At 46.1% G+C, this 27,535-nt stretch overlaps 2 protein-coding genes across 2 annotated transcripts; both read left to right on the forward strand.

Annotated features, from left to right (window-relative positions):
* The first annotated feature begins 4,186 nt into the window (after positions 1-4,186).
* Positions 4,187-7,839, forward strand: TMIGD1 (transmembrane and immunoglobulin domain containing 1). The gene is made up of 5 exons (XM_005493506.3): positions 4,187-4,402; positions 5,306-5,584; positions 6,368-6,646; positions 7,430-7,533; positions 7,807-7,839. The coding sequence occupies exons 1-5, from the start codon at positions 4,324-4,326 to the stop codon at positions 7,837-7,839; spliced, it is 774 nt and encodes a 257-aa protein (XP_005493563.2). The 5' UTR covers positions 4,187-4,323.
* A 1,797-nt stretch (positions 7,840-9,636) lies between these two features.
* BLMH (bleomycin hydrolase) lies at positions 9,637-25,759 on the forward strand. Its single transcript, XM_074556797.1, has 12 exons — positions 9,637-9,795; positions 10,230-10,427; positions 10,799-10,908; positions 11,536-11,677; positions 12,922-13,010; positions 14,284-14,376; positions 17,852-18,007; positions 18,502-18,660; positions 18,758-18,825; positions 19,364-19,481; positions 21,124-21,193; positions 24,775-25,759. The coding sequence occupies exons 1-12, from the start codon at positions 9,783-9,785 to the stop codon at positions 24,924-24,926; spliced, it is 1,368 nt and encodes a 455-aa protein (XP_074412898.1). The 5' UTR covers positions 9,637-9,782; the 3' UTR covers positions 24,927-25,759.
* Positions 25,760-27,535: the final 1,776 nt, after the last annotated feature.

Raw genomic sequence — 27,535 nt, forward strand, 5'->3', positions numbered from 1 at the left:
ATTTAAGTCCTCAGTCTACAAATGGATTGCTCTGGATTTACCCAGAGTAACTGAGCTCATTTCCCTTTTTAGCTGATAAAAGCCCAGTTGTCTGGAACTCCTGCAGGCCAATTGTAAAAGCAGCATGTGGCAGAGGCTGATGAGTCACCAGCTCATTTGCTCAGCAGCCAGTAACAGCAAACTCTCCACATTTCCTTGGGCCAGCCCAAGACTTCCACATCCCTGAGTGAGCAAATATGCAGGATCTGTCTCCTCCTTCTCTTCCTCCTCCCTTTCCTCTTCCTCTCCCTCCTCCTCCTCATCTCTGCCTTGTGCCAGTGCTGTGGCACTCAAAAGGTGGTTACTCAGGAGCTGGGGCTTTTGCCTCACCACACTCCACAACGCTTCCAACCATGGAGCAGGAATGTGATTTTCTCCTGGAGATCAGCAGGAAATGGTCCCCCATGAACTGGAAAGATGGAGCAGCTCAGTCCTGGCAGATTCCTCACGGAGGGAGCGAGGGATGACCCCACAGCAGGGAAGTTAAAGCTGCTAATATTGTTTGGCAGCACTTCACAAGATCAAATCACCACTTGGTTTTCCAGCAGAGAGCACTTCCAAGAAATCCCACTGGTGATGAAAGTTCCTAGGTACACAAAAATATCCGAGGTCCAGGCTGTAGAGCCACAGCAGAACAGGGTGTTGAAAGAGAAGCAGCTCTGGGAATTCTGCTCAGGAATGTCCTGTACTTGCCATCAGCATGAAGCAGGCACCAGGTTTAGCAGCCTCCCCAGTCATGAGTGTGGCTTCAGCTTTCTACAGGATTTCCTGCCTTTGAGCTCCTGCCAAGGTGATCCCAGGGATCTCAGCTGGTTTCCAGCACTCCCAGGTGATTTTGCTTCCCTTCCGTGGGTGGGTACCCAGCAGGTGGCATCCACGTCCAACACTTGTGCTGGAGCCTCACCTCTCTGAGGGCTTCTCTTCCACTTTATGGATCCCAGGATCTGTTTTTTCATTAATGCCTATTTTCCATTTGATTTTTTTTCAAAACTTCAAAATATTCACTGATTTAGTATTTCTTTAGTTATTCCTATTCCTTCCCAAAAAGTTTACTCGTAATTCCTCTGTGTTCAGTGGCATGGCAAGTGAACCTTTATTTAAAGATCATCAGGAAATAGATTTACTATCAAATTTATGAAAAACATACTTGAGATCTGTCCATCTCACTAGTGAGAAATATGCTGGATCTAGGCTGGGAGAAATCAGGGCACATCACACCTCCATAATGTTTTTAAAAAACATTGGGAATATAGGTTTGTGGGAGGGAACAGGAGTGCTGAGTAAGTTCAAGCAGCATTCCCGGACAGCCTCAGTTTCCAGCCCAGTTATCTGGCAAGGAGAGGCCCTGGATTTGGTGTTACAGTCATCCTCCAACAATGGAAATGTTGCAAAATATGTATCACCACATATTAAGATGGGATTAGAAGTGGGGAACCACAAAGAGTAGGAAGGCAGGAACAGCCTTGGAGCAGAGCCTCAGGCACTATTGCAGAAACGTTTTCTGGAGCAGGATTACAGCCACGTTCCAGCCTTTGTTTGCTTGACAAAACCATAGATACAACCCTGGGTTTCCACACGTCTGTGCAGCTCCTGCCATGCCCCTGACTCCAGGAGCAACCATCAACCCCCACAACTGCTGAGGATAAATCAAGATCTCACCTGCCAGTGAGAGTGTGGAGGATTAGGAATTGTGCTTCCTGCTCCTGCAGGCACTGAGGAGATCCACACTGAACCAGCTGCTGGGAAGTTTGGAGTTGGAGGTTAAGAGACCTGATGGAAAAAAAAACTTCTGCTCAATCTCTATCATGTTCTAAATCTTCTCTGCTCAGGTTTCTAAGGCTTGGATTACACCCAGGAATAGACTGGTGCTTATTAATTAATTCCTTTGAGGCTGTTCAGAGTCATATTTAACAACAGTCTTGTTCTGGGTTTGTTGGTGCAGCGTTGCCATAAGGATGATGAGCAGGAACTGGTGTGGTGCATTACTGACTGTAGCCCATGGTCTGTCTAATCCAGCCTTGGCTGTGCAGATCCAAGTACCCCAAATGTGAGGGTTGGATCCTTTGCTGTGCAGAGTTATGGAGTTCTTGCCTCCTTGAAGATGTTCCTCCCAGTCTGAGTCATTAGTGGCTGCTTTGCATTCTGGAACATGAGGTCTGTGTCCCTCCAAAAAACGTAATGGAAAGGTGGAGAATGCAACCCACAAAACTCTAGAGCTCAGCAATTAGACACCCACAAGATTAATTACACCCTGTATGAAAAGAAAAGTGTAAAAAGCCATTGCGAAAGTAATTCTTACCTGGCCTAAACAGCTGCCTTCCAGTGCCTCTGGCCAGGTAACACCTTGATTTTCTAGTCCCTCTTCCTTCAGCAGATCCTGAGCCCATTGCAGATGAGGACAGTGCCATTGCTCCAGATGAACCTTAGCTCACCTCAGTGCCTGTCATGGACCTGCTGGGACAGAATCTGACCCCGGTCCCAGCTGGTGCTGGGTCTCACATCATAACAAACCCCCCCAGAACAGTTGTGGTCTGGAAATCTTTTCCCCTACTGTCATTTCTACATTAAAACTCCCAAACTCCACCCTTTCCTTCTATACATCCTCACTTACTCCAAACCACCTCCTTCTTCTCCAGAGTCTCAATCAGTGCAGTGACCAGAGGGAGCACAAACTTCACTTTCCTGCCTTTGGTTCACCTTGTGGTGGGAGCACACGAGCCATTTCCCAGTCCATTCCTTTGAATCCCTCTCTATTTCAATTCAGCTTAATTCTAAACCACAGGGATCACTTTACTCCTAGAAGAGCATTTGGATTAAAATTTGTACTGAATCATAAGCCAACATTTAGTTGAATTCTACAAGGACAGGACAGTTTTTTAGAAAGGGGACTGAGAGCTCTCTCTTCAAGGGACTTTTGTACACATATACTTTCTTAACCAAGACTGATTCCCTGTAGGTTTTAAGGGTAAACCCATAAACAGAGGAAGAATTCTTTTAAGAAACACTCAAAGGTGACCCTTGTTTGCAGCAGCCCCACAAATAAGCAGTGCTGTGTTCTCCTGTGCTGTGTGTGCAGGCAGCAGCCCCAGAGCAGGAGCCCTCCCTGCCCATTTCTGTGTCACTGAGCTGGGACACGGCGTCCACAGGCCAAGAAAACACCAAGGACACATCCCAGGCTCCTCCTGCTCATGAAATGCATTTTATGGCTCTGCTGAGCCCATTCCTGATGAGTGATGTGCCTGCAAGGACACTGGCAGCAGTGACAACGCATTTGGAGTCTGTGAGGACGCCGTGCTTTGTGCCCATGTCACCATCACCCTGCTGGGGTGCAAACAGCAACCTCAGACAGATTTCCACATAGCCAAGTGCTTCAGCTGTGCCCTGGACACACAGCCCAGGCACAGCTGGCCCAGCAGAGGGGACAGCAGGGACAGACCCCCCTGCTCTGGGCTGGGGGTGCCCAGGGCTCAGCCAAGCACAAAAGCAGCCTGGGGGTACACACTGGTGAGCAGGACAGTGTCTGCTCTCTCCTCTGCCAACATGCAGTTCAAAGTCTGAATCAGTGAATTTTCTCATTTTCCACTCAAAGGAGAACATGGCAATGGAGCTTTGGGCAAAAGGGACAAATCAGAGTCTATTCCTGCTCTAGAATAATCTAGAATAAAATCCCTGTGGCTTGAAATAGTGCTGTGAGCACACAGAAAGCTGGGGGGAAAAAGGTATTATTTTTGGCTGAAAGTCTTTATGGCTGATGCAGGAACTCTCTCATTAGTTACTCATTGCCTCAGAAAGTCTCATAAAACAGCCAGCAGAGCCCAGCAAATACTTCAGTCTTGTGGGAGCTCAGAAATCCAGGAACTGAACGAGGCCTTGAACCCATTTTATAGACTCACTTCTTACTGAACGATCATAAAATATTAAAATTCAGACCTTATAAATAAGGAGGGGAAAGCACTGTGCATTTCCCAGCAGAAGCAGCCTCTCCAGAGACTCTTCCCAAGGTAAGTCCAGTGCTACCTGATCCAGAGACGGGTTCCCCTGCCTGACAGGTGATCAGGGACCACAAACTCATGTAATGGAGATTAGAGACATAAAACCCCTTGAATCTGCTCTGAACTGGAAAATGCCCTGCAACAATGGACTCAGTTCATTCCCTGGTGACCCTGTGCCTGCTGTGGGGCTCTCCCTGGGGTTCTGGTGGCTGCAGGGATTAACCCCTGCGAGCCCTGGGCAGAGGCAGCAGTGCTGTGGTTCTCTCTCCAACAGAGCCAGCTCTGCTCCGAGATGGTGCAGAGACGCAGCCTGAGCACCTCCCATGGAGTGCCCGTCCTGGCTGTTTCCTTCCTGGCATGGGTGGCCACAGGTAAGCAATGGAAAATCCATCCTGCCTTTGTCCAGGCCCCATCACACCAATTACTGAAACTGCCCAGGGCTGGGTGATGTGCCACAGCAGCATTTTGATGTTCTGGAGATCATCCCCAGAGGACTGTCTGAAAACTGACCTCTGATTTGAGAGTAGCAGAGCAGGGAATGGGGAAATGTCAGTGTTCTCCAGCATTATTGCAGCAGGATGATGAAGCCACAGTTTCCAAACCTGCTCTAAGCAGTGATAAGTGTGATAGGTTTGGCCACCTGGGAACACCTTCAGACAGGGACCTTCAGGCTTCTTTATATTCACAGGACCTTAATACCTTTATAATCTGAGCTATATTTTTAATTTATTATTCTATGGCCCAGGCTGCAGTGGTGAGTTTCAATCCATTACAATAATTTATTTCCCATACTGGTTGCTCATTTAGGATGTCCTGAGGTTTGTACCTTTGACAAATTGCAGCCAGGAAAAAGCTGAGGGGCTGATGAACTCATTTACACTCCCAAGGGCATCCTGCTCCAACTGAAAAACAAGAGTATCAAACAGTGAGCACAGTGATGCTGCAGCAGTGATTGGCAGCAGGAGGGTGATGGGATGGGAATGACCTTTTGCTGGGTGTCACAAGTCCTGGCTTCAGACATTTTGTTGTCACAGGTCAGGCCTTGTTCTGGCAGTCAGCTGCAAAAGGCTGATTTTTGTTTTAAATAACTGAGGGAGCTTTGAGATGAAAACAGCTTCTTGTCTCAAAAACTAACATTCCACCTGAAAACAGATTGAAACCTGAAAGTCTCATCCCTCCTCCAAGGTTGAGGCATGGAGAAGTGAGCATGGCAGCTTTTGTGGGAAGAGTATGGCTCAGGATGCTTAAATGTCCTTGTCCTCCTTCTTCTGCAGGTGTGGAGCTGTCTGTAAATAACCAGGCTGCTGACTTCACCCTGTCCACAGGGCTCAGCCCTGCCATCTCCCTCTCCTGCCTCGTGCACAACAGCAGCCAGGCCGAGGAGCTGCTCTGGTACCGCGGGGATGGGCAAGTGGATCTGCGGGATGGGAATAAAGTGAACATCAGCAACATCTGCATCTCCCCAGTCAACGAGTCTGACAACGGGGTCACCTTCACGTGCAGGCTGGCACGGGACAAGGCTGTGCAGGTGTCTGTGACCCTGGATGTGCAGTGTGAGTTGATTCCTGTGTGGAATGGCTGGGGTGGGATGGAGTCCTGGGCACAGCAGCTCTGTCTGGGCGGTGTTTTGCACCCTTGTACGCTGTCTTCACCGAGAAAAAATGTGTTTAGGAGGAGATAACTCACGTGATAAGGCACTCCCTTCCTGCACTGGTGCTTATGGCTGATCTAAGGGCTCTTTTATAGGAGTGGGTGGGTACCTTAAGAAAGATACTCTGGATATGTCCCTGCCTCCACCTAGGTTATTTCCCAAGGATACAAGTCAGGGCAGAGGAAATACTGGAGTGAAAGTCCCTGCCACTGACTGCCCTCCTTGTTCCCAGGGATCAGGAAAGGCTGCAATACTGTGATCTGTTAGACTACTGAACAAGGAGCACGAGGGATGTGAGAAAGGAACTTATTTTGTGTTAAATGTGGGCATTCTATGAGGCTGGAGCAAGGTGGGGTCAGTCTCTTCTCCCAGGTAAAAAGTGATAAGAGGAAATAGCCTCAAATTGTGCCAGAGGAGGCTTAGATTAGGTATTGAGGAAAATTCCTTTACTGAAAGGGTCAGCAAGTCCTGGCACAGGCTGCCCAGAGCAGCAGTGCAGACACCATCCCTGCAGGGATTTAAAAGATGTGTAGATGTGGCACAAGAGGACATGGTTTTGTGGTGGCCCTGGCAGTGCTGGGTTAAGAGCTGAACTCAATTTGAAGAGGCTTTTCCAGCCTAAATGGTTCTGTGGTTCTATGAGCAGCATTACTAACGACCTGTTGAACTGCATTCCTGTGAACAGTCCCTCCCCATCTGAGTGGAGAGGAGACCCTGCACGTGGAAGAAGAGAAAGATGTTACTCTGACCTGCAACTCCAAATCCAACCCTCAAGGCCAAAGCACCTGGTTAAAGGACAGCCAGAGCCTGACCCTGCAGCAAAGTCGGCACAAGCTGTACCAGACAAGTGAGATCTTTCAGCTCTTCATCAGCAAAGTGCAGAAATCTGACAATGGGACCTACACCTGCCTGGTGGAATCACGCCTGGGAAATGGGACAAGGGATTTCCACCTCATAGTTGAAGGTAGCAAGGCTGCTGCTGATTAATAAGCTTTACAAATGACTCTCTGTTCTCTTTTATAATGACAACAATATTGTGCAGTGTAAGTGGAGTGTGTGAAAATTCCCTGCGTGGATTTCTGAGGGCACAGCAACAGCAAGGAGCTCTCCCTGCTCCTGTGCCTGGGACCACAGCACAGGAAGGGCCTCTCTTGCCCTACCTGTTGTTCAAAAGCATTTGGCAAGTGTGACCTGGGGCAGGCTCATCCCACTGCTGCTCTTCCCACGCTGACAGGGCACACTCAAGTGTGGGTTAAAGCACCTCAGGTCTTGTGTGAAGCATCTTACTGTGACCACAGGGTTCTGTCATGCCCAAAGAGCTGCTGAAGGCAAGAGAAGTTGTGCTCCAGAGGTGACTCCAGGGGCTGGGTGCTCAGGGCTCAGACTGGTGACACTAAATCACCTCAGTCCAGACCTCTTTTATTTCTGTCCTCCTGGCACAGGGAGGGAAGCAATGGTACCTGTGTCAGTGGTACCTCTGGGCTGCCTTATTTCTGAGTATTAGAGTGCCTGGGGGATCTTCTTCAGGAGCTGATGTTTCAATCCTTCTTCAGTTCACTGAAACACAGGCTCAGCTCCCTTCTCTCCAGGGGACTAACACACAGAGTCAGTCTGTGGACAGCAGGGAGAGCAACAGTTAACTCAGCAGTGACAGCTGTGGGAAATGTCTTTCCACAGTCCTGTGAAGTGTTCTGGGTTATGTGACTGCACAAATTTCTCACATATCCAACTACTTCTTTCCTGACAGATAAAAAACCTGTTTTTCCCAAGGAGGCTGTTATTGCTGCTGTCGTGGTTGTTACAATCACAATACTTTTTGGAATTGTGGCTCGAATAGATAAATTTCTTAAGGTATGGAAAGCTCTAATTTCATAGAAAAAAAATAGTATTGTTTGCTGCAGTGCCCTGTTTTTTTTCTACCTTTTCTATTCTATTTCATAATGTTGCTTTTCACAGTTAGAAAACTGCTACAAACTACCTCCTGCTTTAGAATTACCAGTAGATAAACCAAGCATTAGATATTTCATGTGGAAGGCATTATGTACTTGCAACATTTGTAACAATATTCCCACGGCCAGGAAACGTGAATAATAACAGGGTTGCTTTTTTTTCTTTTCTTTTCAGTGCTTCAAGAAACCAAAAGAAACAGCTCTGTAAGTATTTCACTGCTTATTCACACTTATTCCAAATGAATTCCTTCTTTAAAATTAAGTATAATAAACCCACTCAGCTCTTGCTCTGGCTGGTGAACATCCGCCCTGTCCCAGCAGAGAGGGGTCCCTGGGAACATGACAGGACACACAAAAATCCTGCCCTTTTCTGTGTGTAACCACTGGAAGAGAAAAATCCCTACTATCAGCCTGCTGGCAACTTTCTGGAGGTGAACACAGCCCAGATGAATTCAACTTACTTGTGTTTTTTATTTTTTTCTAGGAGGTGAATTTTCATTTCTTCTGTTCATTTTGCTGCAGGTAAAGAACACCCAGAAAACATCATTTCTAGTGGTCAAGCAAAGCCATTGTGTGAGATGATGAGATAAAGCACTGTTTGTGAAACTGGTTTTTTGGATCAAGTTTATATGGTTTTTTTTTTTTAATATAAGTGGTTCTTTGCATCTGTTGATTCTAAGCTGCTGCTTAGAGGGTCAAAACTGTTAGAACTGGTCACTGGGAACCTTTCCTTGGAGCACCATTCATGAGGTGATGCCAGCTCTTGCCGTCCAAGCTTATTCCAACAAGGAATGCATGTGCAGACAGGCACGTGGGTTGTGGATCAGTCTGCAGAGCAATCTCTACTGCATTGTGATGCACACAATTAAGTGAGGTGTTGTGCTGACAGCTGCTCTCTGTCCTTCAGTGCCGTTCCACAGGGACTTGGGGTGATGGCCACCCAACGCTCTGCCCCTTCCCAATGATCCTGTGGGCATCTCAGCTTCTCTTGCCAGGGCAAAAGCTGCCTGGCACTCAGCACTGCTGCTACACCTCATGTCTCTGTGCCTCACCTGGGCTTGGGGCAGCCCCAAGTGCTCGATGACACACAGTGAAGTTACAGTGTGATTGCTCCAGCGCCACGATGGGTGGAAAACATCTCCATCCATCCCTTCCCCCAACAAATGTGCCACTCAAGCACTTTTCTCAAGGTCCTGGCAAGCTGTTGAGGCCTCATCATGCCTTGGAATAGTCCATTACTAATACTGTCAATAAACACTGCATGCTGTAAATCAATTTGAGACAGTGAAGCACCAGCATTCTTCTCAGAGGAGCAGGCAGTTCCTCAAGAGGAAAATTCAGCAGCTTGATCTGGAGTGTGATCCAGAGCCTGTCCTTGACTCACCAGTGCTCAGGGAGGTCCCTCAAGGTGCCACAGCAGTGCCATCTCATGTTTCTGGGCTCTTGGCCTCAACACCACGAGCTGTGGAGAGCCGTCCCAAACCTTTCTGTTGGCACAGTGTGCCCAGTCTGTGCCCCTGGCACTGACATGAGATTGTGCCACAAACAGCCCCCAGCACTGGTCCTCTGTGAGTCGGGGAGATCATGGACTGCAGGAAGCGTGGAAGGTTCTGGAGCCGGGGCTATGTGGGTGTGAGGGGTCCCTGTGAGGGACCCGTGTGAGGGGTCCATGTAAGGGGTCGGTGTGAGGGCTCCCTGTGAGGGGCCAGTGTGAGAATCTGTGCGAGGGGTCCCTGTGAGGGATCCATGTGAGGGGACAGTGTGGGCGATCTTTGCGAGGGGTCCATTTGAGGGCTCCCTGTGAGGGGCCGGTGTGAGCGATCTGTGTGAGGGTCCCTGTGAGGGCCTCGCTGTGAGGGCCCGCCGAGAGGGGTCCGTGTGAGGGGTCGTTGTCAGGGATCGCTGCCAGGGTCCGTGTGAGGGGTCGTTGTCAGGGATCGCCGCCATGAACCGATATCAGGCGCCGGCGTGAGGGGTCTCTGTGAGGGGCCGCCCCACCGGCCCTAATCGTGTCCCTCGCCTCTCGCCGTCCGCCCTCCCGCCGCCGCTCCCCCCCTCGCCCCCGGCCGCGGCCCCGGGCCCCTCTTCCGGCTTCCGGTGCCGGCGCTATAAGAGCCGCTTCCGCCTCGGAACCGTGCTGCCGGTGCCGCCATGAACGCCCGCGGTGAGGGGGGGCCGGGGGTCCGTCTGTGAGGGGCGGGTGCGGGCGGAGGGGGCACAGCGGCACCTCAGCGATAGCGGGCGGTTACCGGGGAGGGGGGGATTTTGTCCATGGCGGGGATGGGGGTGGGGGGACTCATCGGTACAAGTACGGTACAGCGAGTCAGGGAACGGAAATTCCTGGGGTAGCGAGGAGATTACCGGCCATTACCGGGGGGTGGGAGACTCATGGATACCTCAGCAATAAGTCGGGCGGGGGAAGGGGGGGAATTACCGGGGGCAGTGAGGCATTCCGGGACCTTACCGGGGCTGTGGGCAGGGATAACGTGCCCATTGTTACGGGACCGGAGGCTCTCCGTTATCAGCGGTGGGGGTGTGTGTGTGTTACCGGGTGCGGTGCCGGTGCCCCGGCGCTGACCCTGCCCCGCTGTCCCGCAGGGCTGAGCACGGAGAAGGCCGTGGCCTTCACTCGGCGGCTGCGGGCCGAGCCGCAGTTCCTGCTGGCCCAGAACGTGGCCACATGCAACGACCCGCTGGAGGTGTGCCTGCAGCGGCAGGTGGTGCAGGACACGGTGCAGGTGTTCCAGCACGCCGTGCCTAACGAGGGCAAGCCCGTCACCAACCAGAAGAACTCCGGTGAGGGCGCTCGGGGCCGGGGGCGGTGTTTGGGGGATGACTCCTAATGCTGATTGTGCTCCAGAGCCCTTTGTCCGGGCTTCGGGGAAAAGTCGAATTCCTGCAGCATCCCCTTGAGTTAATAACACACGTTAGACTCTCCTTGAGTTAATAACACACGTTGGACCCGCAGCGTTTGCCTCCTTTCCCTCCTGCATGGTGTAACTGGGAGATGTGCTTGCAATGAAAGATTTCAGAACACCCTCAGAGCTCTTTGGTGTTGCCAAAGGCTCGAGGCAGAACTGTGTCATGAATCTCGTGGCAAAAGGAATTGTTGTGCAGCTCCTGAGCACAGGTGTTCCAGTTTAATTCCTGTTCCTTTGATCTCTCAGGGAGATGCTGGATCTTTTCCTGCCTCAACGCAATGCGTCTTCCTTTCATGAAGAAGTACAACATTGAAGAGTTTGAGTTCAGCCAGTCCTATCTCTTTTTCTGGGATAAGGTACAGTCGTGTAGGTCGTTGTAGGATTGCTTATGCAATCAGGTGTTAGTGTTGGGACAGAGCTTCTTTTAGGCTGCATTGTTTTAGCATGTATGAGAAGAAACTTCAAAAGTTCCTTCAAAATGTGTTTTAAATGGTGGTCGAGCACAGTGGAACTTTCAGCTTGAGAAGAAAGTTGTCAAGATGTTGATGTTTCGGAGTAGCAGAAGTCTTTTTTGTCAAGAGTTCTGTATATTTTAGCAGTTACTTGTTGGTAGTTCAGGGGAAACATGACTGTAGCTCTGAGGTTTCAGTTGTGCTCGTGAGCTGTGTGCCTGCTCCTCCCCCTAGGAAAATTAAGCAAATCTAGTGCTAGTTTGGGTCAGGCTTCATTGCATAACTTCTGCTCCCCATTTCCTGTTCCCCTGTCCTCAAGCTCTGTGTGAACTCACTCCTAAATATTTGCTCTAACAAAGAACTTTATAGGGTAGCCCCTGGAATGATGGAGAGGAAAATGAGGATTTCATTGGATGAGCAGAAAGTTGCTTCATGTATTCTGTGCTTGCAAAGAACTGAATACTCAGCAAATAATTAGTGCATAATATATCAGACTTTAAAGGCTTGGGGTTGTTTATCTGTGTGTTTCAGGTGGAGCGTTGTTACTACTTTTTAAATGCCTTTGTGGAAACAGCTCAGAAGAAGGAGCCAGTGGAAGGGAGACTGGTGCAGTTCCTGCTCTCCAACCCCACCAATGATGGTGGACAGTGGGATATGCTGGTCAACATTATTGGTGAGAGAACTGCTCACAGGGAGCCCTTCCTGAAACTGCAGCCTGCTTTGAGAAATGGGGGATGGAATAGAGTAAAAGATTGACCTTGAGACCTGGGAATTGGCTAAGGAACATGATGCCATTAACCACTGTATTTTTTTTAATCAAAGACTTTTTTTGGGGCCAGATTATAAGTATTGGGCTTAAATCTTGTCTGGCTTCACTTTTGCATAGTCCTGTTGATGATAAAAGCTCAGATGATCAACAAATAATTAGATAGCCTTGACTTTCAGTTTAATAAAAGGGTTCAACACCCTTTTCCTGCAGCCATCCACTCAACCTCATTTATTTATAGCCATGCACAGTCTTTAGAGCACATGGTAAGGGAAAAGCCCCTGCTGGACCCAGGTGTGTTTACAAAACAAAACTGCTTGGATTTGCAGCCTGAAGTTGGTGTCAAGATCAGTGAGAAGGAATTGATGTGGAATGTGGCACTGCTGGTCCTACAGAGCTCAGGAGGAACCCACGCTGCTGGAGATACTTAATTACAGCAGCACTTGCTCTCATTTGTGTTGTGAAACAATGTGACACCTTTGTAAATCAACAAGGCAATAATACAAATTTAGAATCACAAAAGGAATTTGTTTCTTTGAAGCCTGGAGGTTCCTTTTTTCCTCTTCCCATTGCTATAAATACTTAATCAGGGCAGAGATTTTGGCTGCTGCTGTTACATCCAGAGCCTTGCATGGTGAGATCTGTGAGTGGTGCTCTAATGTAGGAAGCCATGAGCTGCTGCTGGTGTTTTATAAATGTTGAGCAGGAAAAGAGACTGGGAAGTCAGTTTTAACCTTAGATAATTTACATGGAGTGATTCACAGGAGGCCCAGTTCTTTAGAAGGTATTTCAAGAGATTAATTTTAAAGCAATCAAGGTTTTTTGTTGTTTTTTTTTTTTTTTTTTTTTCCTGGTGAACAGGACTTCTTAAAGCACTAATTAATTCAGAACTTTTAACTGTTGAGTTAAATAATACTGAGTAGTTCAGGGATTCCACTTACTGGGATCCCTGTGGAATGCAGCTCAGAGGTCACGATTCAGTCACAAATTAAAAAATAAACTTTGGGTACTTGTAACCTTTAATCAAGAGCCTTTCTGTTATAATCTCTGCACAAACCCAGACTCTCTTTATCATTCATATAGGTATGAGCAGTAGGAGCATCTACTGTGTGAAAAAGCCAATTGTTAACCTGTAGTTTTATTTCTTTTAGAGAAGTATGGTGTTGTCCCCAAGAAATACTTCCCAGAGTCTCACACCACAGAGGCTACCAGAAGGATGAATGAAATCTTGAATCATAAGGTAAAATTAATTTAGATGATAAAATTTAGGGGAGGGGATGGGAATGAACCTGCTCCAAATGTTCCTAACCACTTTATCCTTACTGGCCAAAGTGTTAAGTGCATTCAGCAACTTAAATTTATTTACAAGCAGCCTAAAGTCTCAGCAAAGTCTGATGTTAATCTTGAAACATGAAGCAGGAAGGTGAGATCATGGAAGAAGTCCATTGTCAGGCTTCAGTACCTTGAAAGTACCTTTTGTGGTTTTAGTAGCAGTTATTCCTAATCCTCAGATTTCCAAAGATTTCCTGACATGTGGCTGCTAAAATCTTTCTGCAAAGCCAGCACATGGTGTCTAAGTGTCTCTTTCCCACCCTTTCAGTATCTCAGCTCCCTGTGTGCCAGGGTTTCTAGAGATGACTGCCAAATGTGGTGAAAAAGATGGAGGGGAAAAAAAATGTATTTTAAAAACACTGCATGTTCAAAATCAGATTTCAGTATAGAAGTGCACAGCTTTGTCTGAAGGAAGGTGTTAACTCCCTCCCTGAACTGCAGAAATGAATTAGCCTGGGAAGAGGCTGGTGTAGGTAGCTAGATGAAAAAGGCAATTAAAACATTTTTTCCAGTTCATATGCTGCATGCTCAGGGAAAACTGCCTGCTGAAATCCACATAAAAAATGCAAAATACGTGGTGGAATGAGCTTGGACATTTTAAATGTTGTCAGTGTTGTTCTAATCCTGAGCATGGCAAAGCAGCTGCTCCTGAGGGAGCCCCATCACGGTTCCTGGCCTTATGGATGGTGACACTAATGGGAAGCTTGTGCTGCTCTGACTGCAGCTGTGCATGCAGTGGGGAAATGCCCCTTTCTTTTCATCAGCCAGGAGATCAATTATGCATTAGAATTGCAAAATAAATGTGACAGGATGAGGAAAGTGTGTTCTGTGAGTCACAGACGTGCTGGTGTGTGTGGATGTTGTGGCATCACTTGTGGGACTGAGGGAAATGAAGCTTTGAGAGCTTAATGGCTGCAAGCCTCACATCAGTGGTTGGAAATGGTGATTGAATTGTGACTATTTGTTAATTTTTTAGTTGTATTTTACTTCAACAGCATTCAATTATCTTGTTATTTTGTAATGAATTGGTCTCTAATGATGCTTCTGAAAGGTCTTTTCATTCTGAAAACATGTTGTGAAGAGTAAAATAGGTGCTGGAAACAAGCAGATAGGAAGTCCTGAAAGTGGTCAGGTGACACCTTTCACACCCTTTGTAACAAAGTTACTTTCTCTTTAAACAGATGAGAGAATACTGTTTGAGGCTAAGAAATATGGTGGAAAGTGGAGGAAGCAAAGGAGAACTTTGTGCTGCCATGGACATGATGATAGAAGAGGTAAATAAAGTGGTGTGACATGAATCTTGGAACACAGGGCTGGAATGGATGAGATTCCTTACTTTCATTGTGTAGCCAAAGCAAGTGCCTCTTTTTGCTTAACAAAGTGTTTTTGGAGCTGTTCAAGTGAATTTGTTTTGCAGTGGCTTATTGCTTACTTCATCCTGAGTTTTCCAATTCTTCCAGACAAAGATTTTCAATCCATAGGTTTCAGAATGATGATATTTTACAGCCATTTGCCCCTTGCTGTAGGAAAAGCAGCATTTTGTCTCTTGAGAGATAAAAAGGTTGCCCTGTCTGGCTCTTAGAAATAACAGGAAAGGTTGAAATTTGCATTCTGATGGCTTTGAATGCAAATCTTGTAGCACAAGTGTTGTGCAAGGATTCCCCACAAGAGAGCAGAAAAGAACCACAAAAGGGAGGTGCCTGCCCAGGGCTGAGCCCAGCTGAGGGCTGGTCCTGGGGGGCAGCAGAGCAATGAATTGCAGTGTGGCTTTGGCTGTGAGCTCACTCCATCCCTGTCAGTGTCTGCAGTGCCTCAACCTCCCCCTGCTCACACAAACCCACTTCATTTTTCTCATCCTGTGCTGCTCATACTTGATTCTTAAGCTGCCAAAAATAACTTAAACTTGGGGCTGTTTTAGTGTGACTGAGTCCACACATTTAAAAAAAAGTATGTATTTAATTTGTTTCTCAAACATACACTGCCAAGTGACCCAGTGGTTAATGTATGTCTTTAGATGAGTCAAGAAATCAAATGTTTTTGTGTTGAGTGTTAGCTTTTTCTGCAATCCACTGAAGATCACTGTTCAGCAGAACCTACCTTGGGCTTTGTCTGTAGAGTTTTAGCTCCATAGTAATGTGTTGGTTTAGGTTTTAAAAATTCATCTTTGCACCTCATGTAAAATTATGTAGCTTCTTTTTATCTAATTTTAAGGTTAGGGTAAAAGAAGAAAACTGATTTGTGTTCCTTGGGTTTCATCAAAACAGTTATGAATTTCATGCCTTAAGAATGCTGTGCTTTGAGCCTACCCCAGCATGTTGCCAATCTGCACTTGGTTCAAAGGTGAATTAACATAATTTACATGCAGTGTGTGTCCAAAAGCCCTTGGGGATTCTGCAGCAAACATCAAAAGCTTCCTAGAGATGGTCATTCTTAGGGCATGGACACAGAGTTCACTGCTAAATATTTCCTCATTTATTTAGAGCTTCTTGCCCTCTGACAAGAGGTGCTGGAGCTGCCATGAAAGGTTCTTCACTGATTGCGGTTTGTCTGTTCTGTAAATGGTTGTGCTTCATTCCCTGAGGTCAGCACAGCCTTTTCTCCTGCAGTAGTAGGGGTGGTTTGCATGTGTTTGGATGTGTATGAGTGGTGTTGCCTCTGTATTTGTGTGGCAAAGCAAAGCTTGGTTTTGTTCTGGGAGGTTCTATTTGCATAGCAAACCTTGGTTTGCTCCTGCTGGGAGCAGCACTCGAGCTGAAATGGGGCAATTGTTGTGAGCATGGGATTAAATATTCACTCCAGAACTGTATAAACATTCTTATCAAACCAGTGCACAGCGGGTCAGAAGCTGAAATCAGTGCAGTTCATGCAACAGAATTTTTCTTCCTTTGCTGTTCTCTTTGTAGACTCTTCCTTATCAGGAGTGTCCTCCTTTTCCCCTCCTCATTTGTTTTGGGGTTTAGCACAAGCCACTCTATCTTTGCCTTATCTTGCTTCTAGTTGTCACTAGGGCAATGCAAGTCACCTTTTAGTTTAAATATGCTTATTTTATTTATTGGCAGAGGAAGCTTGTGAGAGATGAAGAGAGGGCCTATGTTGGGTGTGGTGGCAAAACAATTGAGGGAGGCCATTCCAGGATCCAGTGCCTCTGTTCACTGGAGACTTCTGTCTCCATCATTTTCCTTCCTCTGGCTTGGTTGCTGCTCTCCTTTCAGGCATTTTCTTGCTTATTTTGTGTTCACGGCCTCATCTCTCAGTGCTTGCAGTTATCTGAGGTAATGTGGGTGTAGCCACAGCAAATGGTGCCTTTTGTGCAGTCTGTGCAAAATTAAATATTTATAGTAGTTCAGGGGTTTATATTTGCTCTTTACCATATTTATTGAGAAATGTATGAGTTCCTGCAGTAGAAGCCTTATGCCCACACCCTGGTTTCAACCTGTAATTAATCTTTTCACTTGTTTTCTTAATTTGCTCGGAGCAAGAACACCTTTATTTAGCAGGAGCATTGCACTCCTTTTGCTGCCAGCACAAAGAGCACATTAACATACAGCCAGTTCCTAAGCTGAACTTATTTCAGCTCCAGAAAGAGTTAAATCAGCTTTGGGAAGGTATTGTGTCTGTTCTGCTGTGGAGGTGTGAAGATTGCCAGGCTGGGCAGGCTGGCACAGACCACAGGAGCTGGATCCCAGTGCAGAAGGTGCAGCTGAGATTTGACTCCCTCTCCTCTTATTTTAAATAACCTGAAGGTTCCTTGCAAGGAAGAGGCTTGTGCTCAGACACAGACAGAGCTGAAGATCAGCATCAGCTGAAACAAAACAGATTCAAACCTGTTTAACTGTGATTGAATTCCCTGTCCCCAGAGTACCTGTGGCAGGTCCTGCCCTGTATCTTTAAAGACACTCATGTGGTTACACTGCCAGTGTTGGCACATTTTCTGACAAGCCCTGTGAGAAAGTACAGTAGTGGTTCAGAAGTGCTGCTTTATATTCTGATGTTCAGGGAGGCTGATGACTTGAAATCTGGTCAACTTTTTGTGTTAAAAATCCAAAGATAGCTGCCAGCTGCAAAGGATGTCACAGGCAGCAGGCAGGGAGATGGAATTAAATTGCATAACCTGCCAGCTCAGCCCTAAACAGATGCTAAATGTATTAAAAGAGATGAGATTATTCTGGGGTTTTGAAAATAAGCAAAGGCCCATCTTTGAAATCCAAATGAACATTACAATAAAAAATAAATTAGTAAAGGGAAACACTGGGATAAAATGCCCACGTTAAAAGGTCTGGTTTGTCTCTGCATGGGGCAAACCAGCTGGTGGAGCAGGTGATGCTGAATGATCAAGCCTTTAGAGAATCAATTTGATTAAGTTTCTCTGGCAGTGTTGGAGGAGCTTCAGAATTACTGATGAAATGTTGTAACAAGGCTGGGAAGTGTCATGTTTTTGCTTTGGGCTGCTGCATTCCTAGGATAACCTGGAATCAGTCAGCTTCGGTTTTACCTGAAATATGGAGTGTGAGGGTGGAGAAAGAAGCTCTGTTGATTTTCCTGAGGCCTTTCAGATTGGTTTTGAACTGCTGAACCACCAAGATTTCAGGAGCTGAATGCAGATATTGATGTGTGTGTGTGTTCAAAGGTGACTGTTAAGATCTCACTGGTTCTCACATGGAGAAATCCCCGCTGCAGAGGCATTGCTGTGGTAGGAGGGGCACAGCTGCATGTCCCAGCAGGCTCACAGCTGTTTGCTTCTCTGGGCAGGTATTCAGAATAGTGAGCACTTGCCTGGGCAGCCCTCCGGAGACTTTCTGCTGGGAGTTCCGCGACAAGGAGAAGAATTACCACAAGTACGGCCCCATGACCCCGGTGCAGTTCTACAACGAGCATGTGAAGCCTTACTTCAACATGGAGGACAAGGTTGGGCATGCTGAAAGCTTTCCAAGGCTTTTTGTTTTGCTGCTAAGCCATTTGTTTTCCACTGTTGCCAGTGTCTGCAGCACCTGGGATGGGCACAGCTTGCCCAAGTCAGTGTGTTTATTCTCCCTGTTGTGCTGTTTGTGCTCTACCCCTCAATTATCTGGGATCTTGTGTTGCAGTCCACAAGGGTTTTGTAATGATAAAATATGCAGTGATCTAATCAGTTGTAATAGGTCATAAGGCAGGCATTAGAGAAGGAATAACACAGAGAGCTGCTCTGCCACAGTTATGAGGTGAACTTGTGAAACAAAGCAAAAAAAAAGCCAACAAGCACAGCCTTAAGAAACCTCTTATTTCAGCCAAGTGGCTTGTTTGCTAATGGGGCAGACAGCTGGCTGGGACAAAAGCCATTCCCTGAAGTCCTTCTAGGTTCAATCTTCAAGGATTTCAGTTATGCTCCACCTTATTTTATGGCATCTTGTTTTTTTTGGCAGATTTGTCTAGTGAATGATCCTCGACCCCAGAACCCCTACAACAGGCTCTACACAGTGGAGTACCTGGGCAACATGGCTGGAGGGAGGAAAACTCTCTACAACAACCAGCCTGTGGAGGTCCTGAAGAAATTGGCTGCAGCTTCTATTAAGGATGGCGAGGTGGGTTTGGTTTCTCTTTGTGGGTGGCACAGTGCAGCCCATGGCATGTAAAGCTCCTGGGATTTGGCCCAGACATGACCCTTCCTTCTCTTTGCAGGCTGTGTGGTTTGGCTGTGATGTGGCAAAGCACTTCTATGGCAAGCTGGGAATCAATGACCTGAATATGTGAGTAGAGAATCAAACCAGGCTGTCATTTGGGATCCTCAGTGAGGATGTGAACAGTGCTTTAGTTTTCTACTTTGGATTATAAACCCCAAAAGAGTATGTTTAAGTAATTCAGCAGCAGAAGAATTTTTTTTACTTGTTAGTTTAATCTGAATCCTATTAAGATGCACTATGAGTAGCTGTAAATATTCTTACTTATTTAAATGTCTAATATATGGTGAGAGAAGCTCCTAAAGGGATCGGGTTTTTCATTTATTCTGACGTTAAAATTGGTTGAACTCGTATGTTCCTGGCACAGGGCAGTCTCCTTATCCCCTGACTTTGTCAGAACTCCCCCTGCATCCTTTCTCATCTCTCTCACCAGGGGACACCTTGCTCTCTGGAAAGTCTTCCTCCCTGACTGTGCTTTGTTTTGCTCTGGGAGTTCCCTGGAAAAGTGCCTTGACAGAAAATCCCATCAGAGTTAGGAAGCTTGCCTCTATTGCAGACTCCTTATTTGTCTGCTTATTTCAGACTGGCTTATTTGTCTTCCTGCTAGATTTAATCATGAGCTGGTGTTTGGTGTCTCCATCAAGAACATGAACAAAGCAGAACGACTGATCTTTGGGGAGTCCCTGATGACCCATGCCATGGTCCTGACAGCTGTCACTGAGAAGGTAGAGTCTCCCTGCTGGAGTTCTGGTGCTGGCAGGGATGTGTTGGAATATCCTGGGAGCTTCTTTGTGTCCTGGGCTCACTCAGAGTGTGCCACAACCCCCTGGTGCACAAGGCTGGTTGTTTATTCCCTTTGTGTTGTTTGTGTCTGACTGTTCAGAACTATAAATATTTAACAAGGAGGGAAGAATTTTAGACATCTCAAAGAACTTTTTTTTCCTTTTACCCACAAACTTGGATTGGACAGCCACTGCATGGTTAGTCCAGTCTGGTTTAGAGCCTGAAGCTCCTGTTCAAATGCTGGCAGGAGGCATTTGCAGCAGGGTTAATCCCCTGCAGCTCCCTGGCATGTGATCTCTGACCTCTAATTAGGGAGGGGAAATGGTGTCCAGCATAGCTCTGTGGCAAACAGCAGGCTGAGATGAATCCACAGCTAGATCTGCTCCTGGCACCATAACAAAGCACATAATGAAGTAAAAAGAAGCATTCAAAAACTTACAACTTGGGGTTATCTGCAGGGTTGATGTTTCCATTTATTTCCAGAAGCTGTCATTATTAAAGTTTCTTTGAAGTGATCTCTTCCTGTCCAGCTTGACCTTGGCTTGAGAAATAGCAGCTTGCACAGCACTGAGCGAGTTTGCCTGAGCTGTGGAGTTTTGAGACTTGAGGTGGAACTGCTGAGTCATAAGAATGTTCCAAGTTACTTTTTACAGCTCAATTTTTTCCTGTTTTCTGCATTCTGAGCTCTTAATGTTTCCACCATGTATCAGATTGCACAAACACCTCTGTAAATATCTAACTGAAAAACAAGGAAAATATTCTAGGTGATGCTTAAAAACCTTAACCTGAAGGTGCTTTGAGAATCTGAGTTGTAAAACGTAATATTTTGGATTTACTTACTTTTTTATTAAAAGGCTTTGAAGATTTAAAAAAAATACATTTTTACATCATCAAAAATTGATGTGGATTAAATACACCTTTTTGTTAAAAAGTTACTGTACATGAATGTGCTCTTCCCAATTTCTGAGAGCATCCAGAGTTGACATCCTTGGTCTGGGAGCTCTCAAGTGTCCCACCTTAAGGAGTGTTCTCTTTTCAAGGGAGAATAGAAGCAGTACAACAATAATCCATTCAATATTAAAAATGGATTTATGGGGTGATTTTCAGGCTAGTTTTTTGTATTAAAATGTTTTAATTGCACAGCACCAGACTTGGAGCTGTGTCCTTCAGCTGGATTCTTCAAGGGTTTGCACTTGCTCTTACCAATGCTGTTCTGAATTCTGACAGTTCCTTGTTCCTTCCCTCTGATTCCCAGTTCAGGCAAGTTGTGCATCCTGTGTTTAATTTCCCTCACTCCCTGATGGGGGACAGGGACAGCAGCTGAAAATCTGTGAGTCAGTTAAGTCCAAACTAGAATTTAGTTAAATTTCTGCTGCCTGATGAAATAAATATTGATTGCAGACTCTCTTCTTCACCACATTTTATCTAAGTAGGTAGATGAGTATTTTATAAAATGGCATTAGCAAGAATTGGGACTCTGGGAGTGGAGCTCTGTGTGTTCCTGGTGCTGGGTTTGGAAGGGGTTGCCTGCTCAGGTGTGGCCTCTCCTTCACCACTGACTGTCATGGCCTTGTTTTGGTACAGGATGGGCAAGAAGATGCATTTGAAAAATGGAGAGTGGAAAACTCCTGGGGTGAAGACCGTGGCAATAAAGGTAAATTATAGTCATGAGAGCAGAAAGCTGAATGTTTGGAAATAAGGATGTGGCAAGGACAGTGAGGCAGCTTTTCCTACGTGGAGTGGAGGGGAACTCCATGGTTTTTATTATCTCCTGAGTGAGAAGGCCAGATGTGGGCTCAGCCATGGCACAGCCTCAGTGGTGAGTGTGCCAGGCCAGACTCTGTGTCCCCAGGAATAAGTCACTGCTGGCCACGTTTTTCTGCTGCACATTAATCCCAAATGTTGTGCTTGTAAGATTTGGTGTGGCAGAACTTTCCCAGGATGTCTTGGCTTTCTTCTGGGAATAGACTATTTTTGGAGAACTCTGTTTTAGGATGTGGTTTTATTTATAAGCTTTTCAATAACATGAACAACTCAGAGGAAAACATAGAATATTCTAGGAAGTGTCTTAATTTATGTTGTGCCCTCTTGGTCTTGCAGTAGTTTCTGTTCTGAGTTAACTGTATCCATTCACAGCAAAGTATTCCAATAAAATCTTCAGACTTCACAAAACAATGAAACTGTTGACATTCAGCCTTCAAGGCTCAGCAATATGACAGCAGTGAAATGTTCTTTGGAATGTTGGATGAAGTGAAGAAGCCAAATCAATGCTGAGGGGTAGCATCAATGGCTCAGGGCAGCAGCTGAGCCCTGACACTGCTCCAGGTGGTGCCTGCTGGGCTGGGACTGAGCTGTGGCACTGCTGTGCTGCAGCACCCAAACCCACACTCACCTCTCCAGAATGACCTTTAGAGCTGTGAAGAGGAGCTGGTTGTTCCTTTGAAATAGAATAAATAAAATAGGAGCCCAGAGTGACTTGAATAACCCTGCCCTATCTTGTCCCCATGGCATCTGTGTGGCTTTGCAGGGTGAGTCAGTGTCCCTTATGTGCCTCATGTACCAGGGGACACCCTGCTCTCTGGAAAGTCTTGCTCCCTGACTGTGCTTTGTGTTGCTCTGGGAGTTCCCTGGAAAAGAGCCTTGACAGAAAATCCCATCAGAATTAGGATGCTTGCCTCTATTTCAGACTGCTTTTTTTCCAGGGAACTGAATCCCTGAATGATTTTCTTGGGTATGACCAAATGAGCTGCTCAGGAGCAAGAGGCAATGGGATGTGTCCTGCAGGGCTGCTTCCCAAACCCTGGGAGAGGCAACTGAGAGTCACAGAACCATTTAGGATGTGGAAAAGCCCTTTTAAGGTCCAAGAGAGTCCAACTGTTCACCCAGCACTGCCAAGTCCCCACTGAACCATGGTCCCCAAATGTCACATGTACACATCATTTAAATCCCTTCAGGGACTGTGACTCAACTTGATGGGGCTTCTTCTCCTTCCTACCCTGATTTTCCACTCTGCAGTGTCCAGGAGTAGCTGTGGAGGAGGGTGAGGACTCAGAGTTTGCCTGAGCTGTCTTTTAGTGCCACTGAGTCTGTGTCTCACTGTGATAAGAGTCAAGATTTTTATCTTATCTGCCTTGTTAAGGAATTGGGAAGCTGTGCTTGGGTAAGTCCAGCACAAGAAACCAGAGTCCACATCAGTGAAGAGTCAGCCAAGAATGATGCTGAACTTGGCACATCCCAGCTGGGGCCCGGCTGGGTGTGGGGATGGGAGTGAGCCCCAACTCCCAGGGTTTCTTGGACAGGGTGCCCAAGGGTCCAGCCTGCAACAGAGGGACTGCATGGGAGCCATTAAACAATGAGCAAAGAAATGATTTTTTTGTGAGGAAAGAGCAGGCTTTTTTCATGTGGGGTTCCCTGTTTTCCCAAGTACAGTCCAGGGTTCCAGGTGCCACCTGTTTGCCCTGACAGGAATGGTGCAAGACTGGAAAGGTTTGGGAATTATGGGATGGTGTCAGTTCTATGCTCACACTCCACAATGGGCAGCACTGAAATCTTGTGGCTTGTCCTGGAGAAAGGGAACCCCTGTGAACCAGCCCAGCTTTGCCTCTCCTAAATATTTAGTAATTACATTTATATCTGTTGTATAAGTGTTTCTGGAACCCTGTGTGTTTTTTCTCAAGGAATGAACACAGCTGCTGACAAACATGGTTTGTTTTCTGAGGTAAAAAATCACTTCCCAATCAAATATTTCCTTTCTGTTTTACTGGCTCTTTTTCAGCCACACAGGCAAGTTGAAGTATTCTGAGTAGTCCTTTGTTCTGGAGACACGCAGGAAGTTATTACCTAATTTTGAACCCAGCTTATCCCATCGGATATCTGTTTTTAAAAGCAAGGAAGAGGAGAGTACTAAATCACACTGTGGAGAGGGGTCCATCTGTTTGTTTTGGCATGAGAGGAGCTTTTTTAGGCTGCATCTCCAGCAAGAAGTCAGCAGCCTTTGGGCTTTTCATGTCTTGCATTGGCTGTTGCTCCCCTGCAGGAACAGACACCCCGTGTCTGTGTGTGCATCTTTCATCCCAAAAGTGCCCTGGGACAGAGATGCTGTTTGTTTGCTGTCCCTGGGCAGGAGTTCCGGCTCCAAGGCCCTTTGGGGGCTTTCAGGGGGTTCCCAGGTGTGTGCAGGGTGTGTGGGTCTGCAGTGCCCAGGCCTCCCCAGAGCTGAGTTTTCTGCACGTTCTGCAGTCGTGCTCGGCGCTTCCTCCCGCTCAGACGCCGCGATCCCAATCGGCCGCGAGGGACAGGACGTCAGAGGCAGAGTTCATTAATCCTCTCAGGGTGCAATTACTTGTTGGCTCTTGGGAGTGAGAGGTTTTTGTGTGTCCCAAGAACTCATATCCTGAAGAGAGGATAATCAAGGCAGCTCCCTTTGGCAGTGTTTCCAAAATGGCTTCTAGCTCGGGTTACAGTTGATAGGGGTTTTAATTTATGGGATTATCTGATCTCTTGCTTTAGAAACAAGATGGTGGAGATAGATGCATTTATTGTCCATATTCTTTGGACATTTTCTTGTTTCATTTGATTGTGGATGATACAATATAAGGACACGAGGAACTTTATTACATAAAGCCTTCTCATCTCTCTCCTAAATGTTTCCTTTCTCACAGCCACTCTTATTCCCATTTCACCTGGAATACCTTGTTTCCAGAGGCAGTTCTCTGCTAAAACCTCTGAAGTGACTTCCCTCACTCCCACTTCACAAGGGTGTTCACTGTTATTTTTATATTAAGGGAGACAATTAGGATTTGCTTCAGCCTAAGCGTGATTTAAATGGTTTTGAGGAAAGCAGTGGCTACCTCTTACTGCAAAAACAAAACTAAGAAAGTTTTCTTAGAACAGGTTGATATTCACCTGAAAAATTCTAAAGCCTCAAATAGATTAAAATGTCATATTCTGCCTTAAAGGTTTTGTAATTCCCTTGAGTATTCTCAATGCCCATTTTAACAGAGAAAACATAAATTATGGATGTTCTGGCTCTTGTTTTTCCTGGTGGCCTTCTTGCCTGACCTTGAGGTGCACACAAAGTACATCCTGTATGTTAACTTCTTCGAGATATTTTTTGCTGTGTTTTGAGAGATAACCAGCATGACCAGGCCCTGTTTAATGCCTCACTCACAGGTGAGGCTTGTCTGTGGCTGCTTTCCTGCAGTGCCTCTGAGCTGTGATGCTCTTTTCCCCCAGGTTACCTGATCATGACCGACGACTGGTTCTCCGAGTACGTGTACGAGGTGGTGGTGGACAAGAAGCACGTGCCCGAGGAGATCCTGGCCGTGATGCAGCAGGAGCCCATCGTGCTGCCAGCCTGGGACCCCATGGGGGCCCTGGCCAAGTGAAGCAGGGGAGCATTTGCCTCGCCATGGCCATCAGAAGTAGCTGCAATAGAGAATTCCAGTGGTCGGAAGCCATAGCCAAACGATAACGAGACCGAGCCCTCGGCCTGGTCCCTATTCCTGAAATGTAAGTTAAGGATCTTTGGGAAATAGCGCTTCACTGATCCCAGCTCTCAGACAGGCTGCTCCAAAACTCACAAGGGAAAAGGAAAAAAACCTCACAATGAAAGCAGATGATAAGTGCTGTCAATGGCAGTTTGATTTTACCTGAAATTTTTAATGCGAATCAGCGTAGTAATGTAGTAGAATTATCTTGACTGATGTTTTCCCTAGGAAAAATGGGCATTAAAGGCCCTTTAGAATTAATAGTTAGGTGATTGTTAGAGCAAACATATTGAGATAATTAACCAATTATGGTCTGGCTTGTCCTATAAAAACTCCCCAAAAATATTTTATATATTTACAGTTTTAGTTTTGCTGAAGTTTTGGAGGGGATGTATGAATTGAAACTGCTAAAAATGACCTTTAGAAAACTTTCTCTTCCAGCAGAATTGGGAAGGGGAATGGTTTCCTTGAGGTATCCAGTTCCACTTGGTTTTATTCTTCCATTATTGAGCTGGGACTGGATAACCCCCCCAGGGGCCAGTGCTATGTCTGTGTGCACAGGAGCGCTATTTTTCAGTTATTTTAGCAAGAACAACCATAAATATGTTCACAGGTGGAGTTAGTGTCATGCTCAACAGAAAAACCAACGTTTTAATTGCTGCATTTTATTTGGTTGTTTTAAAAAACAAGATGGTGCTATGAAGCTTTTGAATAAACACTTTCTAAAGTGACTGGGACAGTTCTGGTTTCTTTTTTTAAAGAGGTGCATGGAGCTGATGGAATGGGAAAATGTTGGTGAGCTGCAATGAGGGTGTGGTGCCTCCATCACAGACCTGGTGCAGAAATGGGTACAGAAATGACAGAAATGGCACTGGTGGAGCTGATCCTCCTTTGGGCAGGGGGATGGGCAGATCATCCTCCAGGGACACATTTGGGGTCTCATGCAATCTCCACTTTGTGCTGTCACTTGAGTGAAGGCAAGCAAACAGTTCTTGTACTCCCTGCTGGATCTGACACGGAGCCAGATCTCTTGGAAAGCTGTGTATGCACAATATTTTCATTATGACTAATGCATGGGCTGTTTTGGGGGCTTTTTCCTCCTCCAAAAGGTCAGTAATTTTAGTCCTTCAAGATCTTTCTACTTATGACTTTAACACCAGTTCTTCTGTTTCCTCTGTGCTATCTATGAGTGTGATATCAGCCAAGGAGAATTAACTTTTTCTCCAGAGTTTAACTGACATTTTTGTTGCTGGTGCTAGCACTGATGAGGATTGAGCTAGATAAACTCAAAACTGATTCCAAGCCAGTTTTTGTTGGTTTCAGTGTTTTAAGGTATTGTCCAGCCTGTGCTTATCTCCCCAGTTCTTGCCCAGATATTTCCCTGTACACTTTATACAATAGTGCTGTGAGTTTTTTCCTTTCCTTCAAATAAGCACAGAAAATCCACATGGCTGAAACACATTATGGGGAACGAAGCCAATCTGGCAGCAGCACTTTGCCTTCATGCCCTGTGATTTTGTAAGTTCTTTCCATGGTGGAATTGGGAAGGGGAAGGGGGAAATGCAGATGCCAAGGTGAGGGCTGTGGTTTTTCCTCTGGGGACAGTTGAACAAAGAGGTTTTGAGGTTTGTGCTGGTGCCACCAAGTCAAGGACATTCCTCTGCCTGTGGGAGACAGCCATGGAAACTTTGGTAAGGATTGGTGCCTGATTTCTCCTGTAGTTTATACATTGTATTTATCCTTTGCTAAGCTTGATCTTTAGATTGCTGAGGAACCAGCTGACTTAATAGTTTCCTTTCCCAGTTTGTCAACAAAACCATGCAGTTTTCATGTGAGAATTCAAAGACAGTTCCCCTGACAGATGGTAAATATTGACAGATAATATTATGAAAGTCAACTCTTTCAGATTTAATAGAGTGACAGAAAATAACAACAATTCCTAATGAGGGAACTGAGGAGAGGTTGTGTAGTGGTGCTTTGTGGGTTCTAGGAATCAGATTTCCCCACTGGAATGTGCTCTTAAAGCAGTTGTAGTGGAAATAACAAAACCTCTCCAAAACTCATCCCGCTGCCAGATGTGCATCCCAGCAGTGTGGAAAATAGCAGGGAAAGGCAATCAGAATTTCTTTTCTCCCAAAGCCAATTGTAATAGCTTCTAAATGTAGTCTGATTGCTAACTAAGGAAAGATAGGAACAAACAAATATTGCAGGATTTGTTTGGTTTGTGTTATTTGGAAAATTATTCCAACCCTTTTATTGGCAGTGAATCAGAGCCACTTGCAGAGCCATTGCTGATCTCACAGAACAGTTGGTACTACTTTTATGAGGTCATTTAAATGATGATTCCCATCCTTGTGCTGGAATCTGCAGCTGCTTTATCTGTGTGTCTTGTGCAAAGTCCATTTTCTTTCTCTTTTTTTTCATACTTTCCCTAAACCATCAGAATTTCACCCAGCAATGCCCAGATTTCATGAGAGTCCGGATATGGCTCAGTCACAGCCCCTGGA

Source organism: Zonotrichia albicollis, chromosome 22, assembly GCF_047830755.1.
Source record: "Zonotrichia albicollis isolate bZonAlb1 chromosome 22, bZonAlb1.hap1, whole genome shotgun sequence".
NCBI lineage: Eukaryota > Metazoa > Chordata > Aves > Passeriformes > Passerellidae > Zonotrichia > Zonotrichia albicollis.